This window comes from Scardinius erythrophthalmus (genome assembly GCF_964197995.2).
Source record: "Scardinius erythrophthalmus genome assembly, chromosome: 9".
In the NCBI taxonomy this organism is placed as follows: Eukaryota; Metazoa; Chordata; class Actinopteri; order Cypriniformes; family Leuciscidae; genus Scardinius; species Scardinius erythrophthalmus.
Window position 1 is genome coordinate 5,847,843 of NC_138229.1, and position 19,209 is coordinate 5,867,051.

At 37.8% G+C, this 19,209-nt stretch overlaps 1 protein-coding gene across 1 annotated transcript in view; it reads left to right on the top strand.

Moving 5' to 3' along the window:
* Positions 1 to 17,744, top strand: part of cntnap2b (contactin associated protein 2b) — a gene marked incomplete at both ends in the record, with an annotated part of 40,733 nt that extends 22,989 nt beyond the window's left edge. The window contains 18 exons of the mRNA XM_081373435.1: positions 132 to 390; positions 1,315 to 1,464; positions 1,609 to 1,771; positions 2,404 to 2,510; positions 3,023 to 3,142; positions 4,487 to 4,605; positions 4,701 to 4,785; positions 4,872 to 5,028; positions 7,971 to 8,098; positions 8,553 to 8,723; positions 9,083 to 9,301; positions 10,629 to 10,865; positions 11,057 to 11,284; positions 12,021 to 12,154; positions 12,263 to 12,356; positions 14,425 to 14,655; positions 16,088 to 16,162; positions 17,545 to 17,744. Of these exons, the coding sequence (XP_081229561.1) occupies positions 132 to 390; positions 1,315 to 1,464; positions 1,609 to 1,771; positions 2,404 to 2,510; positions 3,023 to 3,142; positions 4,487 to 4,605; positions 4,701 to 4,785; positions 4,872 to 5,028; positions 7,971 to 8,098; positions 8,553 to 8,723; positions 9,083 to 9,301; positions 10,629 to 10,865; positions 11,057 to 11,284; positions 12,021 to 12,154; positions 12,263 to 12,356; positions 14,425 to 14,655; positions 16,088 to 16,162; positions 17,545 to 17,744 (2,877 nt within the window). The remainder of the gene's footprint in view (positions 1 to 131; positions 391 to 1,314; positions 1,465 to 1,608; positions 1,772 to 2,403; positions 2,511 to 3,022; positions 3,143 to 4,486; positions 4,606 to 4,700; positions 4,786 to 4,871; positions 5,029 to 7,970; positions 8,099 to 8,552; positions 8,724 to 9,082; positions 9,302 to 10,628; positions 10,866 to 11,056; positions 11,285 to 12,020; positions 12,155 to 12,262; positions 12,357 to 14,424; positions 14,656 to 16,087; positions 16,163 to 17,544) is intronic.
* Positions 17,745 to 19,209: the final 1,465 nt, after the last annotated feature.

Here is a 19,209-nt window from a genome sequence, read left to right on the forward strand (position 1 = left end):
GACCAAATGAATCTGTCCTCTGAAATTCTGCTGTAAAGTTTGTGATCATTCCTGCAGTGCTGTGTGTTAAACCCCTTAATTTCCACTGTCATTAGAAATGTTCATTTTTATGTGTGCTGTTCCCATTCCAGCATAACCTGACGTTCTCTTGCACGGAATCACGCACGTTCCCTGCCTTCTTTAACTCCACCAGCTCCTTGCAGCTTCCGGGTCGGACTGACGCAGACACAGTGTCGGTCAGACTTCAGTTTCGGACATGGAATCCCAGCGGTCTGCTGTTCTTTACTCCACTCATGCCTGGAGGGGTGGAGGTCAGCCTGGTGGAGGGTAAAGTTACTGTTCACATGTACGTCGCGCTGGGCAAGAATACACGTGTGGACATATCCTCAGGTAACATTACAACTGAAAACGCACACTGAGAGCTCTCTCAATCTCTAGACTTTCTTTAGTTTCAGCTTCCACTGGTATTTTATTTCCTTGGCATCCCTATAGCAACACTCTGGCAAACCATCCATAACACCATAGCAACATATAACAACGCATTTAAAACACTAAGAACACCTCAACATCCCTGTAGCAACACCTTAGCAGGCATTTAGAACATCTTAGCATCCACATAGCAACACCTTGGCAACCACCCAAAGAACCCTAGAAATTGCATAGCAGCATTAAAGCAACCGATCAAAACACCATAGCAACACACTTAAACACTCAGAATCTCTAGCATTCCAGTAGCAACACCACATCAGCTATTTAAAACACCTTAGCATCTGCATAGCAACACCTTGGCAACCACCTAGAACACCCTAGAAACTGCATAGTAGCATGATATCAACCATTCAAAACACTATAGCAACACTCTAAAAACACTCAGAACCTCTTGTATATCTGTAGCAACACCATAGAAGCCTTTAAAACACCTTAGCATCTGCATAGCAACACCTTGGCAATCACCCAGAACACCCTAGAAACTGCATAGTAGCATTATAACAACCATTCAAAACACTATAGCAACACTCTAAAAACACTCAGAACCTCTTGTATATCTGTAGCAACACCATAGCAGCCTTTAAAACACCTTAGCATCTGCATAGCAACACCTTGGCAACCACCCAGAACAATCAGAACTTCTTAGTATCCCTGTAGCAACAGCCTAGCAGCCATTTAAAACACGTTATTTATCACATATCAACATCTAACCCAACAGTGTATTGACCAGTGAAACATGGACAAAAAAAAACACAAATACACAAAAAACTAAAGTATGATTTTAAGAGTCTGACTTTTGCTCATGGAGGTAATTTGACTGTGCAGGTTCTGGTCTTAATGATGGACAATGGCACAACGTTCACTTCCTGGCACTGGAGAGCATTGCCATGTTGACCATTAATGGAGACGAGATGTCCACAGTGAGAGCTGCCCTCCCCATTCAGATCAGGACTGGTGGAGATTATTTTTTCGGAGGTAATCGTAGGAAACACCTAGCTTTTTTGTACGTCAAATGTTATAATAATGTATTGTCAGCATCTTATTGGGCACACTTGATCTGCTTTGCATGACTGCACGTCTGAGATTACAGGTTTTAATTTCCTTGTTTGCCATGTGCAGGATACTTCCCGCGGACTGACCTTTCTCCATCACAGCGCTCCTTTCAGGGCTGCATGCAGCTCATACATGTCGACGAACAGTTGGTCGACTTGCAATCTGTGGAGCAAGGCATGCTGGGTAGCTTTGAGAACGTCAGTCTGGATATGTGTGCCATCATAGACAGGTAATTGATTTTCAGTATAGACATGCACTGATGGAGAGACCCGATGTAAATTTGCATAACCACTCAAACTATTTTACAGATTTATGCATATTCTGCTTTGTAAAAGTCAAAATGCACTCGCATTTCAGCTTTGCTTTTCAAATGGTAATATCACGTCCCTTTTGCGAGAAAGTCAATCCCCCAGTACCCGTCCATATTCATTCATGGAGCCGCTGCACTGCACTCTCAGAGATGACTCTGCAAACAATTGTAGAACAGATGTTTGCCTTTGATCGCAATGTTCTGATTAAAGCCGCTGCTGTATTTTGATTGTTTTGTTTTTTTGTTCAGTCTCTCAAAAAGACGTTTCTCGAGCCGTACCACTGATTGCTTTATTAGATTCATGAGGACTTTCAGAGCTGTGAAGCCTCTTTGAGAAAGTTACGTAAGCCACATCTAATTCACTTCAGCAGGAGTTCCTCAAAGCTCTGTCACGTGTCCTGCCCCCATTTGATCAGGTCGAATGTTAACATGCAGGATCAGGATCTTTAGCAGACAGGACTTAAGGACTGTAAAAATGAGGCTTTATAGAGCTACAAGGAACTTTAAAGTATCTTTAATCTCTCTCTCTCTCGCTGTCTCTTTCTCTCCAGGTGTGTGCCAAACCACTGTGAACATGGAGGAAAGTGCTCTCAAACTGGAAACACGTTTAAATGTGCATGTGAAGGCACTGGATACTCTGGTGCCACCTGCCACAACTGTAAGCCATCTCAAATCATATTGCCCACTTTTATTTGAGCTTATTTTGACATTGTTTATTACAAACCGCTGCTATGTTGTACAACAGGCCCAAATAGACTCAAACAATGCTATAAAATGTTATAAAAGCAGCATCTGGTGGCGAAGGAGACCATTTTGAGCTCCACAAAGAACTTCTTTTGTTCTTTAGAAAACCATCAGTGTACTGGTGTCCTAAAGAACACATAAACTAATAAACTGATCTGAAGAACCTGTAATGAATCATCATAATGATCTTTTATCATCTCCAAAGAACCATATATTAACTCCTTTATTGAACCTTAAAGTGCATGCAAAGAACCTTTAGAGAATAGACATTTTTGCTTTGGAATTATCCATTTTATCAATTATCCAGCTGCTGGTATATTTATTTTATTTTGTATTTATTTAGCTGACTGGTTCTCAGAAATGAAGCATTGTAGATTTTTTTTGCAGTGGTGGCTGTTTTGATGCTTACGCTGTGTGTTTCTGCAGCTGTGTACGAGCAGTCATGTGAGGAGTACAAACACTTGGGCCGAAGCTCAGACACATACTGGATCGATCCAGACGGCAGCGGACCCCTTCAGCCATTCAGAGTCACCTGCAATATGATGGGTTAGAACCACCAAACTTATATGAAATTCACTGATGTTAACAAGCTAACAGGTGGCTAGACTAGCATTTCAGTTTGTCTGTCTAGTTAACTGGATTAGGCTCTCCCTGACAAACAGCATCTAAAAGGGTCATGTGATAAACAATAATCAAAAATCCTATCTGTCTCGGAAGATCTTATCACAGGTGAACAACACTAAATACAGGGGTAAGCATAGTCTAAATTGTGTTGGAAAAAAATATTGATATAGTATATTGATATTGATACAATTAAAAATTAAAAGTGTGTATAAAATACATTTAAAAATAGATACATTTAAATACATACATATATATTTTAGTACATGCATATAGTATATATACACACATACACATATTATAATGTATAATAATATAATAAGTAAGGCTGTTAAATTCTTAGAAAATAATGACTCAAAGAGTTATGGTTACTCCGAAGCGGAGTTGCCATTATACCTCGGGTGTGCATTATTTTCTAATAAATAATAATTCAACGGCCCTTCGTATATTATACAGCCGTTATTACCTCGCTACTGAGAGATGTCATGTAGCTTTTAAGCTGCTAAACTATTTTACTGATAAAATCCTCAGAGCAGTGCTGACAACACATTTCTGTGCAAGTGTGTGTCCGTACTTTATGTGTGTGTGTTTGAGCTGGAGAAAGAGAGTATGTGCTTTCCGTACATAATAAAATTTTATTTTGTGGGGAAAAACACAAATAATTTGTCATTTTTATCCTATTGTTTACTACATTTATTTGCTGGTCAGTGTCGCTGTGGGTTTTAGTTCTTCTGCTCTCATTTGGCAAAGTGATATGGAAGTAATGCGGTCAAGACCTGTCTGGAACTACTTTAGCCATGCGTTTCCCTGAAAATAATTGCACACCTTAGAATGTTGGTCAACCAGTCAGATTCAAGCATTCAACAGCCCAATAGTATAATGTATTATATATACACTTTATATTTGTACATTTTATACAGTAAATTTATATAATATCAGCAGGATCACGTGAAGCACGCACATCTTAAGTTCAGTTAAAATATTCATATCATGTGTTAATTATATTCATTGTCATAACAGTGAATAAATGAACACATAATCACCCACATTTACACATCATGTGACCTTTGGTACCAAAAATGACTAAATTATGACTGAATTACTAAATTACTAAATTATGACTGTTTTTGGTGCAAGAAGCCTTAACTAACATTATAAAATATGTTACTCTCTTAACAACAAATACATCCATTTATTTCTAACAAAACAGAAAAAAATCAATACTTGAATACTCACTGAGTGGTACACCTGTGTATGTGTGTATTTCAGAAGACAAGGTGTGGACAACCATTGTGAATGACCTTCCAGCTCAGAGTTCTGTGGCAGCGGGTTCAGGACCCGAAGACAAGACTGTGCTCACACTCAATTACAGCATGTCCGTTGAACAGGTGATGCTTAAAACAGTGTGAATTGAACAATAAACGCTGTTATATCTGAACAACAGATGCTGACTCTCAGACCTGCTCATGTTTTTGTGGTTCAGATGAACGCCGTGACCAGCAGTGCTGAGCTCTGTGAGCAGAATGTGGCGTACATGTGCTACAGATCACACCTGCTCAACACGCCAGGTAAATGGATGTGGTAAAAACTAACAACCCCAAGAGGAAAGTTGAACTGCTCAAAGTTTGAGGCATTAATTTTCCCTGTGTTTCAGACGGTTCTCCGTCCACGTGGTGGGTCGGCAGGGGGAACGAGAAGCACCTCTACTGGGGCGGCTCAGGACCTGGCGTGCAGAAATGTGCCTGTGGCATTGAACGCAACTGCACAGATCCCAGATACTACTGCAACTGTGATGCGGATCTGAGACAATGGTGAGATCTTAGTCTATTCTTGTTTTGGTTAAAGGGGTGGTTGATTATGATTTCACTTTTTTAACTGTATCTATTGTGTAATGTTGCTGTTTGAGCATAAACAACATCTGCAAAGTTACAATGCTCAAAGTTCAAAGCAAAGTTAGATATTTGCTTTTAAAGGTGCCATATGTAACAATTGAGGTAAAAATATCCCAAAAATGAGCTACACACATCAAAAGAATGAGAAGAAATAAGGGCGATGATGTCATTAAAAAATGTCAAGTTATAGTGCTGCAGAGATATCAACCTTAATTAGCATTAGCATTACTAGCCACGGCCCGACAGGTGTCGTAATACCAGTTTCGGCCATGGGAGGCGGTATACGGGCAACATAACCACCAGCCAAACATGCAATACACGAATAACTCGCACGGCTTGTGGGCGTACTTGAACCTGATGTGGAAAGTACAGCCCACTACTACATTTCAGTTCAGGGAAGAGAGCGGAAGGATGGCTGAAGCCCTTGGCAAGAGACCCCTACCACCACCCGCTGCAGGGAAAAAACCGCGCTCTGAAGCACAAATAAAATCTCAAAAAGCTATCCGCCACACTGGCGGGTGAACGATCATACCAAAATATGACATTTTAAGCGCGCACGCGCTCTTCTGCCTCTAAGAACTAGCAGAGAGAGAGAGCGAGCCCCGGCCGCGCGCGCGCGCACTCACTCACTATATTCAGAGCGGTCAAGTTTCCCCGTACTTTTTGACAAGCGTCCTTGACAGGGCGGCCAGAGCTTCTTTGCAGCTCAAGTCGGCGGCGGTGTATACAGTTTTAGTAACGCTCTATCTGTTGACGGCGCTGAGGAAAAAGCTCCCGCCACTGGAAGAAGCTGTCGCCGCCCATTTGTGTCCTCCTGCGCACCCATCAAAGCCGTGCAGAACGTCTTCAGCACTCACGGATCGCGCATACTCCGCCGCTGGCCAGGCTGCTTCTGCTTTACACACCCTGGACGCACGAAACGTAACGGAAAACATTGCAAGGTGTAATGAGACCGAATGTTTTTTGGTGACTAATGATAACTTAGCTAGAAGTGGTATTGCTAATGAAAATCAAACTTGATATATGCTGTTAAATTAGCTTCAGGCGGGCAGCGTAACACTCTAAATAGATGTTGTCCCTATTTTAACTTGTATATGTGCAGCTAAGAAGGTAGGGGCGGAGCATAGACCAATTCACTTTCTGGAGGTATACTGCCCCCATCTGGTATGGAATGTGGAGTATGACTTGATTTTTTTTTGCCAGACATGACATATGGCACCTTTAAAGAAATTACTTTTTAAGGACTACAACAAACGGCTGGTAGGAACTACACGACGTTCTTCCAGGGTTAGTGACATCACTAACCCTAAAATTTACATAAACCCCGCCCCCAGGAACAGGATTTATAGATTATCAAGACAAAATATGCTAATCAATGACTAGAAGATAACTACACCTAAGCTACATAAATTCATCAACTAACCATTCAGAAACGTCCTGTTGCATTCTAGATGTTGTCACTTCTTCTTGAGTCTCTCCATCTTTGTCTGAATCCGGTTTGAACATAAAAGGCTAAAAGTTTTAGAAATTTTCAGTGCATGTCTGTGAGTGCAAGCTGTTGAAGCTCCGCCCCCTGTGCCGGGAGCAGCAGCTCATTTGCATTTAAAGGAACAGACACAAAACGGTTGCGTTTTTGCTCACCCTCAAAAAGTTACAATTTTAACAGCCTATATAAGAATGTCTGTGGGGTATTTTGAGCTAAAACTTCACATACACACTCTGGGGACATCAAGGACTTATTTTACATCTTGTGAAAAGGGGATTATACCACCCCTTTAAGGAAACTTGTAGGACTTACACGATTAAATGGCATTCAGAAGACATAAAGAAAAGCCTGCTGTATACAAACCTGGTGGCCTCTTACTGTTAAATGTAATGGTCTGATCATCCAGAGTTTGTTTGGAATTGCATACTACCATTTGTAATAGTATATAGTTTGCAAAATAGTATTTTTGCAATATGCAACATTGCACTCTGTGGTTCAAAAGTTAAAAGATGTTTTAATGTTTTCTCTTATGCTCATCAAGGCTGCATTTATTTGATAAAACTGTAAATATTGTGAGATATTATTACAATTTAAAATATAATTTTTTTATATATTGCTAAATGCTCTTTATTCCTGTGATCAAAGCTGAATTTTCAGCATCATTACTCCAGTCTTCAGTGTCACATGATCCTTCAGAAATCATTCTAATATCATAATTTGCTGCTCAAGAAACATTTCTTCTTATTATTGAAAACAGTTGTGCTGCTTACGTTTTATCTGGAAACCGTGATGCATTTTTTCATGATTCTTTGCTGAATAGAAAGTTCAAAAGAACAGCATTTATTTGAAATAGAAATCTTTTATAACAATATAAACGTCTTTACTTTCACTTTTGATCAATTGAATGCATCCTTGCTGAATAAACATATTCTTTCAAACATATTTCTTTCAAAAACAAATCTAACTGAACTCAAACCTTTGAACTGTAGTGTATATTGTGCACAGTGTGCAAATTTTCTATATGCATGATAGATACTGCATCTCCAATGCAATCCGCTCAACTTCACCTTTCATAAACAACAACTGTTTTTAATATCTCCTCCTTGAATCAGTTAATTAAAAGGAAATTTGGGCAAAAAAATGCAAAATATCCATATTTATGTGTCGAATAAAAGAATGCCATTGGCTGAATTAAACTAAAGTTAACTAAGTCATTATTAAGTAATATATTTTTAATGCAGTACTTTGTACTATGCAGTATGCAGTACTCTACAAAATCCCAGATTGAACATATCCCATGTCTGCTGCATTGTACAATGCTATGTTGCCCCCTTGTGGTCCATAATTCTTCCTCTGCCTGTGTTTGTTTCTCCAGGAAAGAGGACGCTGGTGTGTTGATGTACAAGGACCATCTGCCCGTCAGTCAGGTAGTGGTTGGCGACATACACCGCTCTGGATCCGAAGCCAAACTCACTGTCGGGCCGCTCCGCTGCCAAGGAGATCGTAAGTGCAGTCATGCTCTCAAATGTAGTAACTACAACATGCAACATAGTTTAGCCAAGTAGGACATGTTCTTGGATCGACATCCGTTCTTGGTCTGATCACAGAAACAAACACAGGCCTATCCACAAAACTAATTATCAAAGTACCTTTAAAATTGATGAAATCAAATTATCAAAATATGTTAACTGCACTAAGGCAAATGCTAACCATATTTGAAAGGTTGACCAAGCAAGCTCATTGGCTACTGATACAGCAGGAACCAATCAGCTGTGCCCTATAGACAGAGAAGGCTGCAAGCAGGCTGAGTTAAGGACCTATCAGCCTGAGCCATTTAGAGTTTCGTGACAGAACTTTGTATATGTTTTTTGAACATTCAAGCATGAAAATCTTTTCTAGTAAACCCCAAAAACAAAACCAAGATATCTACTGAGTTGTCGGTGTGTTTCTTTTATAGGTCACTACTGGAACGCAGCGTCATTCAACACACCTGCATCTTATCTTCATTTTCCCACCTTCAAAGCCGAGACCAGCGCAGACATTTCCTTCTATTTTAAGACTTCAGCCTCACATGGTGTCTTTCTGGAAAACCTGGGAAATCCAGACTTCATTCGGTTGGAACTCAAATGTAAGCTCGCATGTAGAGGACCACATATTTTTAGCACCTCGTCTTGAGTAGGGTTGTTGTAAATCACTGTGTTCTTCCCTTCAGAGAAAGTGAGATACTATACTTTTATAGTATTTATTCAAATTTTGAATTATCTTTTATTTTTATATTTTCAGTTTCCATTTTAATTTGATTTTGAGTTTCAGTAATTTTGTTGAGCTTTTTTTTCATTGTTATTAGTTTATTATTTCTATTTTGTTGTAAAAAAAAAATCAGTTATATTTTAGTCATTTTTATTTTTTTTCAGCTTTATTTCAATTACCAAAAACCATTTTGAATAGTTTTAGCTTAGCTAACGAGAACAACACTGTTTTCCACAGCTGCTACTGTGGTGTCGTTCTCATTCGATGTGGGCAACGGGCCTGTGGAGTTAATCGTACGCTCATCTACACCCCTCAATGATGACCAGTGGCACAGGGTGGAGGCGGAGCGGAATATTAAAGAGGCTGTTCTGCGATTGGACAAGCTGCACAGGGAGGTGCGGTCAGCCCCACATCAGGGCCACACACGCCTACAGCTCTTCAGTCAGCTGTTTGTAGGTAAGATCTCCAGTAACCTGGAAATCCAAACCTAAATCTGAAAGATTAATGGTCTGGCATCGACTAATGAAAATCAGCCAGCTCGAGGGGCGGCACCAAGCATGCATTTGAAAATCTCACTGCACGCAATTGGATAGCACTACGACCAATCACAACAAGCCCCATACGCTTAGCTACCAGCGGAGCTAACTGGTAGATTAGACTCTTGCCGTATCCGGTCGGCAATACAGCAAAAACGCCCTTCTAGCAAAGGAAACGCAGTCTTCTGTTCCTCTTTTAGATAAAAAGTCAAGTCTAACTCGTTCATTGTAGCGGCCAAAGCTGTTTCAAACAACTGATGTTCATCCATAGCCATCTTGCAATGTTTACTAATGACTTCAACGTGTCGTCATCTGTTTAGCTCGCCTCTGGCCCGCCCATATCAGATAACCCCATGTGATTGGTGCAGCTCAGATACAAGAGCATATTTAATGAGCATCATTATTCAACACTAGAGTAACTCGCTGAGCAAATTCAACTTGTGCTCTCGCAAGAACTCTGGATTTCCAGGGTTGATCTCCAGCAGATGATCCTAATTACAATGATGATAATATTTTATAAGTTGTGAAACATAACGCAAACTTTTCTATTTAAACATTTTGTACACACAAGTAGAATTTTGTACTTGAAAATGTACAATAAAAAGTGTACAAAAAAAATCTTAAAGTTTTCTGGGGAAATAGAAATAAACATTTAGAAACTGATACTCAAGAAACTACTAAAACATGAAAATAAAAAACACTGATATATTAATAATAAGTCAGTTTGGCTCTAGATAAGGTAATAAACATAAATTATAAATAAATTAACAAAATAATAATAATTAAAGTAAATTTGTCTCCCCAATATCTCATTATAACAATTCAAAAAGTCATAGTTAATATTTATTTTAAGTGCACTTATTAATGAGAAATCATGAAATCTTTGTACTCTTTTAAATGTAAAATATTAGTTGCAAGCATAAATAATAATAATAAATATATATATATATATACATACATACATACATACATACATATACACACACACACACACACACACACACACGCACACACATATATATATTATATATATATATATTATACATATATATATTAATGAATTTTAAAGAGATGTTTTTGTTCTCTTAATAGCGTATAATGTCTTAAGCATGGAATTTATTAAAAAAAATACTCCAGAAAGAAAAAAATTATAAAAGTGTTACAATATTTTTGTTTGTTTGTTTATTTGTTTGTTTTTATTATTATGGCTAATATCTCATTATATCTGTGTTGCCGTTACTCTTTAGGAGCCTCAGGGGGGCAGAGAGGTATTCTGGGTTGCATTCGTTCCCTAAAGGTCAACGGGGTGACGCTTGACCTTGAGGGGAGGGCAAAGGTCACACCGGGGGTGAAGCCTGGATGCTCGGGTCACTGCAGCAGCTTTAGAATGCATTGCCAGAATGGAGGGAAATGTATCGAGAAATACAACGGATACTCGTGCGACTGCAGTCTGACCGCCTTCGACGGGCCTTTCTGCAATGATGGTATGGGCCATTATTTTAGTAGATAGATAATTCAGCATTGTTTTGGCTGTAACATAATGAGCGACTAAATATTTAAACCCACAAATCTCATCTTTAAGGAGTACATTAGACATCAAAGCTAACAGACATGGACTACAAGCCAATTTGGCTCAGTTTTGCTTTGTTCTTATTGTCGCCTGCCTCCATTCTAGATGTTGGTGGGTACTTTGAGAGTGGGACGCTGGTGCGGTACGACCTCATGTCAGAGAGCAGCTCTTCTCCTGCAGTTAAAGAGGGCGAGTCTGGTGTCCTAAGCACTGTGGGTAATCTGACCCGTGAGGAGCTGAGCTTTAGTTTCAGTACGTCCCACACGCCCGCCGTCCTCATCTACATTAGCTCCAAGACGCAGGACTACCTGGCCGTGGTGCTGCGGCAAAATGGTGAGACTGTTCGCATGTTTAGAGCTCAGATTTAACGCTTTTCACATGGAGTTAACCCTGGTTTTTCATCCTTCTATACCATGCTTTTAACCCTGGGAAAAATAACATTTCACACTTGGTAACCTTGGATGACATGGTGGTGGGTAAATTATCAGGAAATTTTAATTCTGAAGTGAACTAATCCTTTAACCCCGCATCAACCATTTACAATGTGAAACGATGCAATGTTAGAATTTTACACCTGGATGTTTAGCAACAGACAACCAATAGCATGCGGCATGCCTCATATTTGTGTTCTTTGGATGGTCACAGAAACACCAAACATTGTATATAAATTAATTAAAAAAAAATTATTTCAGCAATTGAGGGGAAAACTGTCAAATGCCGATGGAAAACACAGTATTTGGAGTGAAGAAGAGTTTTATTCTTACTTTTGTAGCCTGAAAAGTTCATTCAGAAAAAAACTTAGTCTGCAACAAATAATATGAGGATGCACAATGCTCTTATCCAATCTGTCACAGCTCCACAAATATGCAAAAAAGGATGTTAACCCAGGGTTTAGGTATGTCTAGTTTGAAACGTCAGTTTATGAATACCCAGGATTAATGAAACAAAAATGAAAAATGTTACCTTGGTAATAAAATAAGTTGTGTTTGTTTATTTTAATAATTATTTTTAGTTAACGATAATAACCCTGCTTAAAAGCACTTAACATTGTTTGTGTTTTTTCCCTCAGGTACTCTACAGATCCGCTATAACCTGGGGGGATTGAGGGAGCCGTTCTCGATCAGCCTGAATCATCGTAACATGGCTAACGGCCAGCCTCACAACGTCAACATCAGCCGACAGGACAGGCTCGTTCAACTGCAGGTACTGTATCACTCTCAGGAGAGACACTAGATGAAGAATCTGCTGTGTTATTAGATAATAATGACTGTTGCAATTCACTGGATTAATGAGTCTTGATATGTGTTGAAGGTGGACCATTATCCCACAGTAGACTACACTCTTCCTGAAGCCTCAGATACAGAATTTAACCTTGTGAAGACGATTTTCCTTGGAAAAGTTTTTGGTAAGCATTATTTTCAGAGTTATTTGTGGTTTTTAAGTGTGAATTTAAGTGTGTTCTGACTTGTAAGCTCAGGTGAGAATTGATGAACGAGAATTTACAAAGGTGGGAAGAGCCAGGGTATTATTTAATATAACTGATTGTGTTTGACTGAAAGCAGAAAGTCATACTCCTAGAATGGCTTGAGGGTGAGTAAATTATGGGATCATTTTCATTTTTGGGGGAACTATTCCTTTAAAATGCATTTATTGCAAGCATTAATTGTCTCTTTTTTGAAGAAAATAAGTTTTAATTGAATTGTCCTCAACCCACAATGTAAAATTTGAAGGACAACTCTGCAACTCAAACAAATTCAGCAAAGATTCTGGTATTCTTCAACACTGGTCCATAAAATGAAATTAAATATATTAAACATTATTAAATACAGTGGTATTACTCTAGAAATGGCATTTTAAAGAGATCTACTTTTTCTGTCTATATTGACAAGTTCATTCATTCATTCATTTAGGATTTTATATTTTTGATTAGGAATTTGATTTCAAAATAACATGGCTGAAGTCTCATAACGTAAATCAATGTCATAACCCACAGAGTCTATGAATGCATGTCTCAGTCTTCTGCTTTTCCTTTTACTGGACTCTGTCTGTGAATCCTGATCTAAATCCAGTCTCCAGGTTTTCCTGCAGACCTTTTTTAACAGAAATGAGCTGGAAGTCTCTGAACTGCATTACACACACACAGAGAGAGAGCAGCTGAGTGTGATGGGTCTACATCTACAGCTCAGGAATATTGCTTAAAATCTATTTGACGCCTTCAGATTAAACAGAAGGAAATCTAGGATTTGCTAGTCAGGTTTACGCATAGGCAGATTGAGAAAGAGACGAACACAAAGAAGAAATCAGGTGTTTAGCTTAAAGTCGCAAGATCTGCTACATGCTGGGAACAAGACGACGCAGTTCAACATCTGTGATCACAATCAGGTACCATGCTGATTCGATGCGTTATATTTGAGATATTAGCATATATATGTATTTTTTTTTTTTTTGTCTGCATTGTAATAACATTGTTTTCTCTGCATTGAGATGAAGACTCTCTTTTTTTCAGTAGCTGGATGTTGGGTTGTGATTTGTAGTAATACAGTATATTGGAAGAAAAGCTGAGGATAATAAAGGACAGAACAGCTTTTCTCTCTTCACATATATAAAAATGCATCAACTTGATCACATTTACATTTGTAAAAAAAAAAAAAAAAAAATGTTGGTTTCTGGTGTCATGTATTGTCTCAGTCTTGTCTAGTTTTGTAGATATAAAGAAAAAACTGGTTACACTTTATTTTAAGATGTCATTGTTACAGTATAATGATACATTTAAGTACTGAGCAATAACTACATGTACTTACTATAGGGTTAGGGTAGGATTAGGATTTGGTTGAGGGTAAGTTGCATGTAATTATGCATAATTTACTATTATTACTATGGTAAGTACATGTAACATGTAACAAGGACACTGTAAAATAAAGTGTGATCGAAAAAAGCTATAAGCCATGATATATTGCATTAGTTATATTACAATGATTTAATGGGACTTTTAATGGGACATTGTTAACCTTGCATTGCTTTTATGAAACATTGACAGCAGCAATTTGATTATTGCTGCAAATTACACTATTTGACACAATATTCTGACAATCCTGCTCAAACATACGTAAGATTACTTTTATTCAGCAAGGATGCAATAGATTGATCAGAAGTGACAGTATAGATATTTATATTGTTACGAAAGCTTTCTATTTCAAATACATGTTGTTCTTTTGACCTTTCTATTCATCCTAAAGAAAATGTATCACAGTTTCCACAAAAACATTAAGCAGCACAACATGGATAATAATCAGTAATGTTTCTTGAGCAGCCAATCAGCATTTTAGAATGATTTCTGAAGGATCATGTGACACTGAAGACTGGAGTAATGATGCTCAAAAATGTGTTTTTGACACCCATCCTATCACCTTTATTATTGCTTTAACACTCACACAGAGATGTTTCATCCAGCTGCTGTTGGCTTTGTCTTCCAGAAACGGGTCAGATTGATCCGGTGTTGATAGAGCGCTATAACACCCCAGGGTTCGTGGGCTGTCTCTCCAGAGTGCAGTTCAACCGCATCGCCCCGCTGAAGGCCGCCCTGAGGACCGTCCTGCCCTCCACAGCCTCCATACAGGGAGTCCTGGTGGAGTCCAACTGCGGTGCGTCTCCTCTCACAGTGCCGCCCATGTCGTCAGCCTTTGACCCCTGGCACCCAGATTCAGGTAACCAAAGGATGATTTAAAAAAAAAAAAATGTTGCTCCTACATCTTTTTGACATTACAATGAAACACTGTAATGGCAGGGGAGTTATATTTGAGATATATTTGAGAGGAAAGAAGTTCCACATAATTTTTTACTCTTGAGGAGGAAAATAATTTTTATATAATTCTGTAGAATGCCTCTGTTATGGAGAGATCTTTCCCTGGTTGCCTGGAGGAAAACTGTGATCTCTTCCCTGTGGAGAGGATTACTGCATTGAAGTGTGTGTGTGTGTGTGTGTGTGTGTGTGTGTGTGTGTGTGTGTGTGTGTGTGCGCCTCCATTGAATTTGCTGCCAGTGATATTAAAACCTGAAATCACTCACACTGTCTCTTATGTTGACAAGCATCTTAGGATTTGTGATTTAATTTTATGTGTAAGGTTAGGGAATAGGAAGTATCATCAGCTCAGTATAAAGATAATAAAGTGTCCTCCATGATAGAAAAACAAATGTGTTTGTTTGCCTGAGAGTGTTTGGATGCATGAAATTGAGTATAAAAAAAGCGTTTGTATTTTTCATCTTGAGTTCATAGTTTTGATATTTGTGTATAATCGGACTTACATCCCAAATGTATTAGCTATAGTTAGTTCTTAGATATATTATTAGTTTCTTTGTTTTTATTATTAGTACCCCTGGTTAAAATTAAAGAAATGATAAAATAAATGACTATAATAAATACATTATAATAAATAATTATTATTATTATTATTACATTAAAATAATATATACTAAAACATAATTTAATTTAATCAGTTTATACCTGTAATTGTAAAAAAAATATATATATATAAAATAATATAAATATTTGTAAAAGAGTTATAATTTAACTATTTAAATATAAGATAACTACATGTTTTTTTAATCCTAATTTTATTTTAATTATGCAAATATTTTGTATTCAGTTCGCACTATTTTATTTGATTTATTTACCATTTTATACCTCATTATGCACAGCTAAACCTCAAATGCATGGCAATATGAATTCACAGTTTTTGTCATTACAGTAAATAAATTGAGATTGCAATGGTGAGAGAGGCCAGGAGCAATCTTGTATTTTTAAAGTAATAATTACTTTTAGACCGAGCATACTATTTTTGTGTGTGTACGCTTGCACTCATGACATTGAGGATAGCTTGAGCTTTCATGGATATTTGTGGAACATGTAGTTTGGAGCCTGTGGAGACGGCAGATGAAAAGAGCAGACGGTTCGTCTCAGATCCGCTCTCCTGCCAACACCAGGGAGAAAACACTCAAAGATTCACTCATCTGCCCACCAGATTAACACACTGACCGCCTGTACTTCATGTATGCCAACAAATTATTTGAAGGGGATTGTAAATGTTTAGAGTCAGAAAACTGTGCTCTTTTCACGAAAGTTGTTCTCTTTCTTTCAAGCCGGTGCGCAGTCTCCATTCAACGAGGAGCAAGTTAGCCGTGATGGTGTCAACAGAGACTCTGCAATAATTGGAGGTAAAATAATATACTGTTGTAGTATTATACTGTCACACGCTTTTAATATGCTTACATTTAAGTGTGCACAACAATACAGAGCACTTGTGATGTGTGTTATCAGCACTAACCCAGCTTAGAGGAGTGTTCTCAGAACTTTCCTAACATTCTGCTGAGGTTCTTTCAAAGTTATGATTATGAACACACATTCTTCCATGAGTGTTTGTTCAACGTTATCTGGTCTTTAATAATGCTCTCAAAACATTAGCTCAAAAACATGATCTACACCTTTCATTAAGTTTTTTTTTTAAATGTTCATCTAACATTTTTAAATGTTTAGAATGTTCAGAGAACTTTCAAAAGTAACAATCCCAGAATGTTTGCAAAATGGAATGTTCTATTAATGTTCGCATAATTAATAGAAAAATGCTTATAGAATATTTAAAACACTGGACATTGTGAACTTTTTAGAGAACATTCAATAATAATGTTTTCATAACTTAATAGAAACATTTGCAAAACATTCTTAGAACATATTTGTGTGAGCGAGAAACCTGTCTCTAAAACATGCTTTTGGTCTGTCTAATTGTTAATCTCATGATAATTTTTTTTTATCAGGCTAAACTTTGAAAGACTTAGATTTAAAAAGATTTACTTACAGCTCGCTCCAGCGCAAACCCTCTGTTGAGGTTAAAAACCACTGTCAGGATTTACTAAAGACACGCAGTGAAAAATTAGCACTGATAAGGCGTGAACAGGGTTATTTTTGCGGCTGACCTTATTGCATATGCATTTGTAGGAGTTTCCCTTTCAGACACTAAATTTATGGGAGGAGAATATTTAAATGAATCATGCAAGGTGATTTACTAAGGTTTGCGCTAGTCAATTTACTGGTATTTGCACCATTAATTACCGCCCCAAAAAAGCCCGTCTTAAACCAAATGCTAATTGGTAGATTGTTGGTCATTATGGAAATTATCCAGTTGCATCTGTGTTCTTTAATTTGAGCGTCGTCAGTAGATCACGCGCTTAACTTTCCACTCCCATCTGCGTTTTTTTGGGATTGCGCTCTCATGCTAATTTGCCCTGTTTAGTAAATCTGGCCCTTATTTTGTAAGACGGTGCCAGAAAAACAAGAGTAGAGTTCTTTATAGAGTTTTATAGAATAGTATATACAAAATTTAATATTTTTTTACAAGTTGGATATTATAAAATGTTTGTATTTATTGTATTGTTTGTTGAATAGTAACAGCCTGTGAAGATGACACAACCCATCAACCAACGAAGTACTTAGGCTTTCATAGGCTTTGACATCTTATCATTGCTGTACAATATTTCTAAATTGATTCTGACAACAATTTCTCATAACAATCATGGTTTTAATATCATTGTGTCTCACGTAGGCATCATCGCAGTGGTGATTTTCACCATCCTCTGCACGCTGGTGTTTCTTGTGCGTCACATGTTCCGTCACAAGGGCTCCTACCACACAAACGAGGCCAAGGGGGCGGAGTCTGCCGACTGCGCCGACGCCGCCATCATCGTCAACGACCCCGCCTTCACAGAGACCATCGACGAGAGCAAGAAGGAGTGGTTCATTTAGCCTCGTTCTCTGACGTGGAGACCCTGAGGGATGCGTAAAGGGCAAGAGTTTTTTCAGTAGCCGACGTGAAATGGACACTTGGCAAGTCTGCGCACTGACTGGCATGTCTGTTCTGTAATTATTTTGTATGTGAGCAAGTACAGCACAAGGACTCTGTAAGATCAAATTCATCCCATGCACACATGACAGGAATATTAAAAAAACAACAACAACTGCTGCATTTTTCTCATTGCAATACTGGTCTGTTAACAAATGCATTTGATGTGTGTTCAGCAAACACGAACGCACCAAATACTCCAATGGCACAAAACGGAATGTGTACAAAATGCACAATTATGTTTCCGATAATGACATTTGATTGTATTTAACATTTTGTTTTCAGCATCTTCAGGACAATAATATATTGTAGCATGGTCATCAGCCAATGGCATTTCTGAATCATTCATCAAAGTTAATGCAGCACTTTTGTATCTCATTGTAAATGTTCTTTATTGTTATCAGAATTCAGTGTTATTTATCTGTTTCTCCATAAGTGCTTGTTCGACCTCTGGAAAACATGACAGGCAGTTTAGAGGGTTTTTATAAGGAGAATGCTCTTTAAAACATGAAAACTCTAGATAGAGGTTTTAGTTCAGATGTGTTCAGTAGTAAAAGATTATGAATGGTTCATTTGCTCCAATGTCTTTTAATGTGCCTCAAAGGTTCAAGGTTTCTTCTGGCCAAGCATGGGTTTTGAGACAGATTTGATGGCACTTACATGTTAATATAGGAGACAGATTACTTTGTGTGTGTGTGTTTACAGTTTAATGCACTGCTTATTTGAAATCAGCCGCAGCAGCACAAATTTATGTACAAACCATTTTTAATATCGTCTTCGTTGTGCTTGGTTAAGTCATTTTTATTTCTTAACTATGCCTAAATTGGGCAATGGAGCATTTCTGGATTTCTGGCAATTTATTAACATGGTGTCATAAGAGTTTGCCCTCTCTGCTCATGTGAATCCACTAACAAGAGTATTATTCAACCATCAGATAGATTACAAAACCTGGTTTGTAATAAAGCACTACAATAATGTTGCTTTCTGTACGTTTCGAGTTGTTTCGTTAATTAATGTGTTTGAAATGGTCTCCATGCATCACCACATTGTTTGGTCTTTTAAATGAACACATTTGCATATTTATTAAGTAATTACATTGTTATTTTATTATAACGTAATGCAATCATTTGTTCTGTTGTTCTTTTGTTGAAAATGCTCATAAGATGATGCTCTTGAGGGTTGTAAAGAAACTGACCCTCCAATAATGAACACATTGCAAATCTCAATAAACTACTGGATTGTTTTTGCAACAAAAAACATTATTTTATTTTTTTTATTTTTTTAGCAAACGAGAGACAATACAGTTTATCATATAGTCCTTTCATTAGGAATTGATTGTGTTGTCAATGATTATTATCATTATAGTCC